Source organism: Triturus cristatus, chromosome 1_2, assembly GCF_964204655.1.
Source record: "Triturus cristatus chromosome 1_2, aTriCri1.1, whole genome shotgun sequence".
Lineage (NCBI taxonomy): Eukaryota > Metazoa > Chordata > Amphibia > Caudata > Salamandridae > Triturus > Triturus cristatus.
In genome coordinates this window covers 988,773,777-988,787,255 of record NC_140580.1, presented here as the reverse complement: position 1 = coordinate 988,787,255, position 13,479 = coordinate 988,773,777, and the positions used below count along the sequence as shown (strand labels likewise).

Here is a 13,479-nt window from a genome sequence, read left to right as displayed (position 1 = left end):
AAGTGGTGGACTGCTGCTTCTGCAAGGTTAATGTGGATTTCAACATCTTTACAGCCAATGAAGAAAAAATGGCAAGCACACCCAACACATGAATTTTTATAATTTCCATCACTACGTGAAAAAAACATCCTTTAACATGGTGTGTAATTTTTCTCCAGACCTGAATTCCCTGAAGCAACCAGCTCCTCGGAAGCAAGTGCGCTTTCTTTTGGAAGGCGGAGAAGGAAAAGAAAGCAGCAGTACAGAGCTAACACTGAAAGCCACTACGCTCCCGGTCCTCGCAGATCACCCCCTTGGTATGTGCAACGGTACATGAATAGACTTAAAAATGTTTTTATCATGAAACACTTTTTTTTGTTCTAGCAGAAAACCCCTAGATAATTGCCCAATGTAGAGAGAAAAATAAAGTTGAGACGTGTACAAATATAGCACACTTGCGTCCCACATATATACAGAAATATTAGCATGCACTAATCCTGTAATTCGGCCAAACATCTTTCAAAAACAGGTTATTCTGAATGGGTACTTTTAGTGGGGAGATTGGTTACCTTTTAGAAAATCCTCCAAGTGGATTCAGGGAATTATTTTGCTGTGCTTGTGTGCATGATTATTTTGAGCCATACAGTTCAGCAGTGAGACTGTACTGCCCTGGAAGTGACAGAGTGGAGCCTGCATGCTTACATTAGTTGCTTTCTTTCCGTGCCCTTCAATGCAGATCCAGGTTTTCCACAACTTCCAGTATCCTTTTGGGCAGTGTGCCAGGAAACATACCTACCACAAAAACAACAGAATTAAAACCATATGAAGACATTCAGGAGGCTGATGTTACTCACAGACTTACACAAGTTGTGTGTGGTGCTTGGGCTCCTATCATGACTCAAAATTGTTAAATGATTATGCCATCATGTACCGGAAAGTGAGCAGAGAGTGGAGGCTAAAGTCTACATCGCTGAGCCCAAGAAGAGTTTGCAGTCAATATGCAAGTACTGCTCATGCCTGAGCCCAAGAAGAGTTTGCAGTCAATATGCAAGTACTGCTCATCCTCTAAGCTTGAGCAGGAGCCAGATTTAGAAAGGGGTAAGATGTGCTATTCACACTATTTCCTCATGCCCAATAAGGATGGAGGCCTCAGGCCTTTCCTGGATGTCTGGCAATAAAATGCATTTCTGAGAAAAGACAAATTCAAAATGCACCTACTGGTTGGCATTCTCATACTATCTGCTCTGGAGTCAGCATTGTTTCCCTTGACTTGCAGAATGTGTATTTCATATTTCTATCCTCCAGTCCCACAGGCAATATCTGCGATTCTGTGTTCCACTTTGGCCTTACCATGACCCCATGAGTGTTCATGAAAGTGAAGGCGGTGGTCCCAGCTCATCTTTGGCCGTAAAGTATACATGCATTCCTGTACCTTGGTGGCTGGCTGCTCAAGGCGGGCATGCTGCAGTCTGTATCTAAGGATAGTGTCCAAACTCTTGATCTCCTTGGGGATCTCCATCAACATAGGGGCTGTCCTGGACATGGTGGCGCTAAAGGCCTTTCCATGGCCGCTGCGAGTCTCGGACACTAAGGATATGATCCTTAAGTTTTAGGCTTTACCATGGGTCTTAGTAAGGATGGTTCTGAAACTTCTTGGACTCCTGGTGCAACCTCCACATCTGGAATGTCAGATAGCACATGTGTATCTTGCAGCGGAACCTCCGGTTTGAGTGGACTCTGCCTCAAGGCTGCCTCTTCGACTCCATCCAGATTGAATAGGAGAAGGCTTTGTGGTGGCAGACAAGTGCCAGCCTGACCTGTGGCTTCATACTCTCCATACCCCACCCAGACTTCACGATGGTGACGGATATATCATAGCTAGGTTAAAGGACCATCTGAGGGAAGAGAAGATGGCACGGAGTGAGCTCCACATCGGTGTTCTGGAGCTTCGGGTGATCCGCCTGACCCTGAAGCTTTCCTTCTGCAATGGGACATGCAGCTCTTACACACGGCTTTTGCCGCTACATCCCCTGCCTCGAGTTCTGAAGAAAAATCAGGACAGACTTGGCCTCAATCATCTTAATTGCCCCAGACTGTGCCAAAAGTGTATGGAACCTAGAGCTCCAGAGCATTTGTCCTACAATATAGCTTTCCTTTCTGGAGGACCGCCTCTCTCAGCAACAGGGGAGTGTCCTGCACCTGAATATCAATTTACATCACCATATGTTAAGATTGAGCAGCAACAGTTGAACTCTTTTGGCTTGCTGCCTGAAATGGTAAATGTCTTTCTTGCAGCCAGATACCCAACAAAGAGATCCATCTACTCCGGTCACTGGGAGAAGTATGTAGCCTGGTGTGGGGTCTATCATCTTGATCTGTTGCAGGCCAAACGTTCTGATATACTGTTTGCATTGTTGTTGGCCCATCAAGGCCTTCCATTGTGCACAGTTAAGGGTAATTTGTCAGCTCGTTTAGCTTTTTTATGTGTTCCTGGTCAACTCCCTCTCTTTAAGTTACCTATTGTGATTCGTTCTATCAAGAGTCTAACACATGTTTTTCTGAAGACCAGTGGGCTTTGAACTTTATGAGCCAGTGCACAGCTGCTCACTGCAACTACTGATGCTCAAAACTTGTTTAATCAGTGCAATCATCTCTTCATGCTGCATGTGTGAACTGGAGGTGCTCGTACTGCAACCTGCTTAATTATGTTGTTTTCTGGACCAAATTGGTGTTGAGGACTCAGGCGGTTTACTTGACCAAGATAGTATCCCTTTTTATCATCACTCAATTACCTTACCAGCATTCTTTGCTCCTCCTCACCCTTCAAAAGAAAAGGAGATGCTCAATTTGCTTGACCCTAGGAGGGCTTTGCCTTTGAGCTTGTAAATTGACTGCAAGAAAGATAATTGTGTGGATGATCAGCTCTTTCTAGGGAATTTGGTGCAAAAGAGGACCCTATGAAAGGGAAGTATCCTCTACATCAAAAGCTGCTACATACTAGAGGGTCTGCTGGGTCATTTCACCAGAGCAAAGGTTGCTATGACAGCACTGGTGAGGAGAGGGGCTAGTTCTGGAAATTTGCCAGGTTGTGATGTAGGTGTCAGTGCACACAAACATTTCCTAGATAGTCCAGTCTATCATGAGGGCCATTTTGCCTGCTCGGTCGTACAAGGCTTTCTATTCTGAGTCTACTCCTCGGATGCTGCAGTCTTGGAGATACTGCTGTGGTATCTGTTGCAACGGTGTGGATTCTGTGATTTGAAGTATACATCATAAGGACAAATTACTTCTCTTCGGTAATATTCTTTCTTATGGATACTCTATCTAATAGCAGATTACTCAGTGCCCCAATCTCCCTCTTCTATGGAGTAAACTCCCGAGCATCATAAGGTTCCAAGTTAGAATTTGGCCCTCTGTTACCTGCAATTTGTTTAAATTGCCCCACGTCTGATACACGGAATGATAAAGATTAAGAAACTGACGTACGCACGCAGGGTGGTGCTTATATGCACTTATATCACTAGTAGAACAAAATAAAAAAATGCCCAAGCACTATTAACTTCTGAATTAAATATTTAGTTTAAATGTAATATATGAAATACATTTTCTGAAGTTTAATTTAAAAGATAAATTCCCACCTGAAGTATTAAAAAAATTATTCATTAATAATTATTCTAACTGATGTATAAAATAATTATTAACTTATATTCTAATACAACTGAGTTGCATTAATTTAGAAATTCAAAAAAGGCTTACATTTGATAGTTAAATAATGATTTATTTTTACATATTTTTAACATTACATTTTGTAACGCTTTTAAACAGCTTAATTTAACAGTATTTTCTATGGTGTTTTATTTAGGTCCCTACCGCCATTATTTTTTGATGGCGGGTATTGCAGTACCAGTGGTTGACCATGTGTGATGCTGGACTTACTCCAGCTCTGACCTAGAGTAATTTACCACTGTTTTGGGTCCCTTTGTGGCGCTGGTAACTGTAAAAGTATAGTTTGTTAATAGCAGTGAGCTTTTGTTGGTGGGTGCATGTCACTTCCTAACCCCCACCCCCCAAAACCCCTTTGTAAACCTCTCCTTACTCCTTCATAACCCCCTCTCCCTGAGTAATAAGTATACCTCTTTTTCCAGTCACTTCCATGGTCCCTCGTACATTTACTATTAAGTATTAAACTTACATGTGTGAGGATCTCCCCATAGGAAAGATAAGGGAGGTGGAGATTTACACTTGTAGGTTTGTGAATAGTATTTTGTAATACTGTTGTACTACTAAATTTCTACAGAATGCAATTTGTGAACAGGTCACACAGAATCTTAGATTGTGTGCAATATCTAACCTTTAGTAGCAACTCCTTTGCCATAACAATAGAAAAATTGAATCTGATACATGTCTCTGAAACACGTCCCTCTTTTTTTCATGGTTTGTAACATTGATGTCTGTTTGTTTTCTGTTGCTTAACATCTTTCGGACGATAGATCGAACTATCCACCAAACGTCTGCTGTCCTCCAATAATCTTTTCCCCCTTAACCTGACAAATGTCTTTGAAACTATCCTGTATCAGAAGATAAAAAACAGAAAACGTTCCTCAGCACAAATTTACTCTCATTGCTATTTCACCTTTCAGCATCTTTATTGAACAAAGTGCATAATCGATAAACTCACACCTAAACATGCCCTTTCAAAATAAGGCTTGGTAAAACCGGGTGCAATATTCCAAGCCTCCGTGTCTTCAATGAAATCCTGATATTTATTATCACTTGTTTTTAAAATCGCAATTTTGTGTTAAGACCCAAGGCTCTTTATGTGTAAGTTCATAACTCTTGCACAACCAAATTCGCTGTTCTCTAAATAGATTTAAGATAAAATGTTGCAGACGTAACATTCAACAAGTTTTCTGATTTCAATGTTGATTTCAATACATCATTCAACCTTCTACCGATGACAGAAGATGTCAAAGCTACTGCATCATGAACAGAATGAGCTCCAAACATAACTATATTGATGCCATCCTCATTCGTGAATAGCACTCATTACAACGCCTGTGTTTTCTACGCATGCCATTACAAGGCAAGTCGTTACAACGACGCATTGTTACATCGCATGCCATTACAACGCAAGTCGTTACAACGACTTGCTGTAGGGGGTGGGGGACGCTGGAGTTTGGAATAGTATAATTTACTATTCCAACTCCAGTGTTTGCAACAGTAGGGAAGATGTTGGATTACAAATCCAACATCTTCTGCCCCCTGCAGCAAGTCGTTGTAATGGCATGCAATGTAACAATGCGTCGTTGTAATGGCATGCGATGTATTGCATGCGTTGTAAACTATGTTTCCCTCATTCGCGACACCTTTGATCTATCTTGAAATAGTTTCTGATTTGACTGGTTTAGATGGCTTCACATGCAAAATGAAAAGTCGACTTCTTCTAAGAGGTCTAGTTTCCCTAGTTTATAATTCAGATTTTTTCATATACCTTATCGCACACAATGTAAGCTGGCTGTGAAAAGACCCACGTTTTCTATTACTCCTGAAAGTTCTGTAGTGGTTTTTGTTAATATAAAGACAACCTTTTCTGGCAATAGAAGTAAGTTAGCCAGTTACATGCAAAGTCTCTGGTGCAGTAGCAGTGTGCCACCCTGTTCCTCCTTTGTCATTCTGACCAATTTAGTGGGTGTCCCTCTGCAGGAGACTTGTGCCTCAAGTACCCTGATGGGTGCTCCTCTTGTTTTTGTCTGACATTCACCAACAACTTGTCAGAGTCTTTTGGGATATAGGGATGCCCTCAAAGCAGTACTCCTTTCATCATGGGTCACTTCCATTCCCATGACCAGGCTATGCTGCGACTATTGGTGACAGATGATTACTAGTCTTTAGGGTATTTGTCTTTTTACATGCTTCACTGTAGTGTTATTGCCTACCCCGAGAGCGATTCCATCTGGTCTGGCATGACTGGACTATTCGATTCTCCCTAATTGCATGTGAGTAGTGCTTGGATACATTGAGATGCAGCACTTTTGTTAGTGTCCCTCTGTACGTATGTAGCATCTACAAATATAGGGTGTGCCAAAGCATATAGTGATCATCTCAGTTTATAAGTTTACCCTTTGTCATCCTGTCCCACTTTTACTTCTTTTCCGTGCCCCATCTCCAAACTAGTGTAAAGTCATCTGTCAATATCTGCGTTAAAATCACCGAAACGTGAATGGAGCAGGAAGGACTGTAGTGGCTTGAGAGAACCATCTACTTAACAGATAAACCAAGGGCATAGCCAAAGTTCTATACCTTCACAAATAGATGCCTGTCCATCTTCCGCTTCCTGGGTCCTGCTGTGCTCACTGCCTAAGTCCAACTATGTTACCATGTACATCACTTCTGTTTATAAGTCTTATTTCCAAATTAAATTAGATCTGGGTTTATCAGCAGTGAATCATGCAACATGCACCTCCTGTAAAATGCTCTCTATTTCTAGCTGCTCGTCAGCATCGCCCTCTAAAGAGGTCGCCCAGACCAGCATGGATATTCTTATGGTGTTTGGTGCCTGCTTTGACAATTACATGTAATCCCATTGTTGCACTTTACAGTAAAAGGGCCGAACTACACACACTTGAAAGTGGGCGCAGGACACAGACTGGATGTCAAATCCTCGGGGGTCTTTGGTAAGATTTACAACTTTTTTCTGCCCTATCCTTTGGCTTGCCCGTGGCTCGTGTTTCTCTTACAGTTGCCTCTTCATATATGGGTATACCTGTTCTTGGACAATATATTTGATTTTTGGAGAAAGTTGGAGGTTCATCAGAGTGGGTGGAAAATGTCTGCACGTTAGGAAGTGTGTGTGTGTTTGTGTGTGTGAGAGAGAAGGAGAGATGCATGGTAGGTCAAAGAGTAATTGCACTACATATTTATATATTAATTTCTCATCTTTGCTTGGTCTTTCAGTGCTTGGGTTGGGCCATGGGACCAAGCTGCTGACCGACATGTACAACGCCCATTTTACCAAGGTACGGTGTTATTTTAACATTGCACATTTTTGTGTCTGGTTTGGTGGGAATACTTTTTTTTACATGTTTGTGTCAAATATATGATGCCGTGGGTGGGACACACCTGGTCAGTTTATTGTGGTTTGGTAGCTTTGTCAGGACACCTGCGCAGCTTTAACCCACTTCTCTTGACTGTACTCACAATATGCTGGGCACAGTCGCTATCTACTTTTCTGATTTATACTATTTTCTTTATTAAGGATTATACAGTTTGTGGCTTATTTGGAAAAGCAACAGATGACTTTTCTGATACTGGCCGCCTTTTGGAGAAGACCACCTATGGTAAGCTCTTCACATTTTTGCCAGGCTACACATGTTCACTCCTATCTCAAGCTCCCTTCTTCCTTTCCTGTGCCAATATATAATCATTCTTGGTAGGGAGGAGGAAACCCCTCCTAGCAGGGGCTCTTGAGGCTGTAGACAATAGTTGCAGGTCAGAATCACATGGTCGTTCAAAGGTGAGGGCCCAAGACCGTGGTTGCAATCAGAACTACAATGTCGGGAAAACTAAGGAACTTGGGGGTTGGCGTGTAGGAACCTCTGGCCCTACTCAAAATATGTTGTATGTGTGCTCCATCAATTTGCACTGACTACACCATACCTTACTCTGGTGCCTACAATCCACCATAATGCGCTGCAGTAATCTGTTTAGCAATAGAACAATACTTTCTTAACATTTTCAGTGCTGTATGCAAGTTTTCAGGGACATAGGATGTTACTGGCCTTAAAAAATACATGGTCTTGTCTGAAAGCCAATGTGCAGCTCTCTGCATGTTTGGTTTAGTTCATTTATGAGCTCTGGATAGGATTCTGTCTTTTCCAAAGTCCCTAAAGGAATGCAGAAGTGAGGGTGAGCATTTTGAAGGGTGAAGTGGCAAATTGAAATGGACGCAACTGCTGTAAAGAAAGACACTATATTCCACAGCAAATGATCTAGATTCAGTCCTATAGGTAACATCATCTTTAACTTCCATATATTGCCCGTAAACGCAAGACATTCTAGCCTCCGACGTTAGCGTGTTTGTATCTGTACAGAGGAAATCCAAAACTGAACATGGGTACAGAAAAACGTTTAAACAGCAATGCCACGTGAAGCTGAACTGGCCATACTTGTCTGCTCGTGAGATGGCCTGTACAAGGTGTTGACAAACATAATAGCCCTTTTGAATTCATATTTGTTGGCCTTGTGTGGTCTGTGACCTGACCATATCGAGTGGAATACAAATCTGCAGCTAGTTTGGGAGGCACAGATCTAGGAAACGTATTCTATGGCAGAAAGAATGGCACTAAAACAATGTTTTCTGCAGATAAACCAAGGCTTCATCTCTTGGGTGAAGCAGGGGACCCCGATTTAGATGGTATGAGGTCAATTTTTTTCAGTTATATGGCTCCCATTTGCAACAGTTTTAAATCGGTTATCTTTTTGATGTGGGGGTGCGCCATGGTTTTGCTGTGTTTAATGAATTTGTTAAATCCCCTTTCATAATTGTTTCAACTGACTGTAGTAATGTGTATATATCTTTTAGAGTTCTTATGATGTAGTGTAGAAGTTTTTATCCTTATTCAAGGAGCATGGTGTAGTTCTCAAATCTGAAAAATGTGAGTTTGCTTGTGATAAGGTGGAATACCTTGGACATGTTGTTTCTCTCGAAGGTGTGAGTCCCAAGCCTGGTTTATTAGAAGCCATCACCAATGCTCCTGCTCCATCTGATAAGTGTGGTGTTAAGTCTTTATTAGGACTTTGTGAATACTATTCCAAGTTCATTCCTGATTTCGCCACTATTGTTCGCCCCATATGTGCACTATTAAAAAAGGGGGTTGTGTTTGAATGGAACAATGAGTGTGTGCTTGCCTTGCAACGGGTGAGATCTTTGATGAGCAGTTGCCAGGCACTGAAACCTTTTGATCCATATCACAAATGCTGCATTACTGTTGATGCCAGCCAAGTCAGCTTGGGGGCTATGTTGACTCAAAAGGTTGAGGGTGTTGAACAAACCATTGGATTTGCTTCTAGAGTGTTAAGAGGAACCTAACATCAGTATTCTGTTTATAGAAAAGGAGCTGTTAGCTTGTTGTTGGGCCATAGAGAAGTTGCGCCCCTATGTGTGGGGTAAGCGTTTTTAGCTCCTCACTGACCACAAGGTCCTGGTGAGCATTTTAGGTGACAACACGAGTAAGTGCTGCACGCCCAGGATTCTCAGAATGGTCACTAGACTCTTGCAGTTTCAGTTTAATGTCAAACACATTTCTGCGGGGAAAAATTTCAGGGCAGGTTTTCTTTCGAGATTTCCAGTCAGTTGCAATGAACAAGAGGATATTAAATTTAATGATCTTGTTGATGAAGATTGTGAAGATTGTTTTGTTGCCACCTTAGATATTCCTCAACTTGATGTGGTTTTCCGAGGAGGAATGGAGGTCCGCCTTTTTTTCTGACTCTGTTCTCCAAGATGTTAGTGCCTTAGTAACAAAAGGTTGGCCCTGCGAAAAGGTTCTCTCTCCCTTGTTACAACCTTTTTGCAAGATTGAACATGAATTATCTTTAGAAGATGGTTTGTTGATAAGAGGTGAGAAACTTATTCCTCCCTCTTCCCTTAGGTCGAGCATTTTGACAAGAGTGCATGAAGGGCATCTAGGTGCCACGCTCACTAAACGTCGCGTTTGTGATGCCTTCTGGTGGCCGTCTATGAATGACAATGTAAAAAACATGGTTCGTGAGTGTTGCGTATGTAGTACTTCAGATAAGTCTCTGAAGGTGTTTACACCTCCTTTAATTCCCATTGATTGCCCTGATAGGCCTTTCTTTACCCATTCTTTACCTGTTCACTTCAGATAATGTTTTTCCTTTGCTTGTTTTTTGTTTTGTTTTGTTTGTGAACAAGGGAAGGTGTGTAGTAATGTGTATATATCTTTTAGAGTTCTAATGATGTCATGTGTAGAAGTTTGCTGTTGCTTAGTGATTTAGAATGTATGTTTACTTTATTGTTGGTCCTGCCTGCTGAGCCTGGTGGAGCTTTCCCTCTTTGCTCCACAACCGTGAAGTTCTCAATAAACCACCATTTACTTATGGCTGTTCCCGCCTCATTCACTACACTGTCATCCTCAAAACGACCAGGAAGTTGAACGCATAAAAACGGAGTGTGTTTAAATTAACTCTTCAACATAGCAAATACGCATTTGTATTTCAGCAGTTTCATCATAGTGCACAACAGATGTGCATTGGCCATAAAGTGATAGTTCATAAATTGCAATTTCAAAGAGAAATGAACCTTATTTTCAGATATGGTCTTCTGAGAAAGGAATTGCATCATCTCTCTCGCCAACCTCATACATAACATTTTAGGTCCGGCTGGAAGAAGCAGCTGTCATACCTTATGTGCTCACCAGAAAAACAGCTTTAAGAAGCAATACTAAGAGAGAGGATTAGGCTTCACCCACATATTCATTCTCCTCTCTACAAGCTTTTGATTGGGCAGAAGGAGTTTGTCAGTGGGAGTAGAGTTTTTCTTTTGTTTTTTGGGAAAAATCATCCTCAATGAATTCGGCCTGAGTTAGTTATGATGACAAGCCAAATGATAAAGTCATCTTGATTGGTTTATTGGGTACGGGTATGTCGAATGCCAGATCTACATATTTGGCACTGCATTAGTCATGATCCAGTCGACTGCTGCCTTGCTGGTCTAGCTCTTATTGAATAGGTCTCATCTACATCAGACAGAAGGGAACCCGGCCCTATGCAGGATGCCACTAGGGCCAGAACAGATATGTAAGTCCTGACTGGGACAGATTCCCTGTTACAGATAATTGCAAATGTTCGAAGTTTGCAACCTGCTGTGCTAATAGAAATGTTTTGATTAGCTGTGTACGTAAGAATACTCCTTGGAACTGAGCTGAAGTCTTGTTGTAGGACAGATAGAGGACTTTTGAAAACCTAGTTTCAGATCTAATTGATGAAAGAGGTTGATGAAGGTTGCAGTGAAGGCATACACTCCTTCTTCCATAGGAGCCTTCATGAGCCAGTCGACCAAGTATGGGCACACTTTAGGACCTTGCCTCATTAGTAAGGCTGCCAAAGGGGCTAAGCACTTTGTTACTATTAGTGGTGAGGGTTTAGTAACAATGGGGTAACCCAGTATCCCTCAGAACCTGGGCAATCGTATACAAAAGTAACATTTGGTTCTGTCGGGTGAAAATTATTTCTTAAACAATTGAACCAATCATTGGTTTATACATAGAAAAGACAATAAGTCGTAAGCAACACACACAAAGACCATATGGGGTATTTAAGAGTTTTGTAAATTGCGTCATTTGTAAATACCCAAATTACATTTTGCAAGGCTGTCAAGGCACACAGTGAAATATAGTATGTGACAAGGTGACATGTGGTGCTCAGTGATATGGTGATAGTGCATAATATATACAGAGTGACTAGAAGGATTCAAGGATTTGAAAGGCCAGAAAAATAGATATTTAAGTAGATCTGCGGACTGAATAAGTAAGTCTTTTCGCAGAGTCTTTCAACTGGTCCAGGGGATATTTGTCAACGTTTCAACCCAGGATCTGCACTACTATCTAGTCAGTGTGGGTCTTCATCAGGACAGGGACAGGGAATTGACAGCCTAAGAATGCCCAGTTGGGTTTGCAGGGCGTAATAACATTTAAAACTCCTCGTTTAGGTATGGCAGATGCCCTTGTGGGAGCGCGAGTCTCCTCCACAGTGTTTGGCCTCCTTTGTGAGGATTTCCAGTCTTGAGCAGTGGGTGCGATCACACTTTGTGGTTTCGTGGGCTCAAGCAAGGTTCTTCTTCAAGTTGTGAATGTGAAAGTGGTAGCTGTGGAGAGCAGCCTTCAGGCTTAGTCCAGAAGGAGTATCAAGTAGCTTGGTTTACCAGAACACAATCTTATATGTATAGATTAAGTGAAAAAGAACCACACAAGGTATTTATAAAAATATGTATATATTATATAATACTCTCTAACACACACAGATATCTCGTATCCAGAGATATGCACAATGCACACAATACTTTGCATAGAAATCAAGTGAATAGCACGAAATACACGGTGGACCCCAGGGGGAGACCAAACTATATACTAAAAGTGGTACAAGAACCACGACTCGGGTCAAGACAATGTCGAGAAGACGTAGACGTGCTGGGGACCCAAGGAACCACCCTAGGTGAGTGACTAGGAACCCCACGGAGAGCGTGTGCGAACACGACTGTGTGCTCCGTGCAAATCAACGTGTAAGTCGCGGTTGAAGTTTTAAAGATTAAGGACCCTTCCAAGTGGACCTTGAAGAAACCCTGTGAAAGACAAAAGATTGGAAAGCCACCCCACCCGTGGATACCCTTGTACCCACGTTACCTACACCAGGGAAGCTGGTTGCATAGGTGTGAAGTGGTGTTGGAAACCACAGTTGAACCTAATAGAGGACTTCTGGAAAGTGCCGCTTCTGGAGAAGGAGAAAGTGTCTGGTGGAATCCGAAGGTGGATTTTAGTTGAGAGGTACCTGCAAGCAGAGGGGACAGTCTTTGTCACTCAGGAGTGACCCAGAGACCTGGAAGACGAATATCCATCATGCAGCAGGGAGGACCAGGTGACGCGGAGGAAGACCAGGAGCCATGCACGAGCTGTTCCACGTCTGATGTCGTCAGTTGAGGAGTCGGTGTCCATCTGAAGCACTAACAAGCTTTGGCAACTCCAACCCATGTGGATGTCAAAGAAGGTGCAATGTCGGGACCAGCAAGGTCCAGGGTACTCACCACAAGCAGGGGAGTCAGGGCAGGCCCAAGCAATCAGAAGAGCCCAAAAGAAGCAATGGCAACTCTCAAATGGACCCACAGGCCGGAGGCACTGGAGTCTCAAGAGGACCTCAAGCAGCTCACCAAAAGATGCAGGCCACGGTGCAAACGATGCGGTGTGGCCGAAGATTCCGGTCACTGGAAATGCTCGAGGCTGGGGCTACTTAGAGCCCGAAGAGCTTTTTGGAAGGAAGCCAACAAGCCTTTGGAACAGCAAGTCGACGCGGTGCAGAGGGGTTCGGTTCCTGCTGTTCCCACAAAGGATACTGGCCTCAAACTTGGTGAGAGGGCAGGTCAGGCCTCGAGAGCTGTGGAGAACCACCACCTGTGTTGTTGAAACTTTCAGAGTCCGTAGGAGCTCAGGATCAGCAGACCGGTCAGCTTAGTTGCGGTGCCTGCAGATGCAGGGAAATGACTCCTTCACTTCAAGGGAGATTCCTTCAGGTGTCTTTGATGCCCACAGGCCTTCGAAGGTTCCTGTATGGTGCACAGGCACAGATGATGCAGCAGACTGAAAGGGGGACGAAGTCGAGCCCAAACGAAGTCCAGAGTGCCCAGACGGTAGAAGTTGAAGTAGTGTCTGAATTGAATCGTGTCCCCCGACGAATCTATGGACCCACCCACAGCTAAGCCCTCAAGTACCC

The 13,479-nt window shown here is 42.9% G+C and overlaps 1 protein-coding gene across 3 annotated transcripts in view; it reads left to right on the top strand.

Moving 5' to 3' along the window:
- Positions 1–13,479, top strand: part of TRUB2 (TruB pseudouridine synthase family member 2) — a 38,020-nt gene that overhangs the window by 2,518 nt on the left and 22,023 nt on the right. For all 3 annotated transcript variants that reach the window (XM_085611060.1, XM_085611071.1, XM_085611080.1), the window contains exons 3-6: positions 159–296; positions 6,579–6,653; positions 6,934–6,995; positions 7,235–7,316. In XM_085611060.1, the coding sequence (XP_085467186.1) occupies positions 159–296; positions 6,579–6,653; positions 6,934–6,995; positions 7,235–7,316 (357 nt within the window). The remainder of the gene's footprint in view (positions 1–158; positions 297–6,578; positions 6,654–6,933; positions 6,996–7,234; positions 7,317–13,479) is intronic.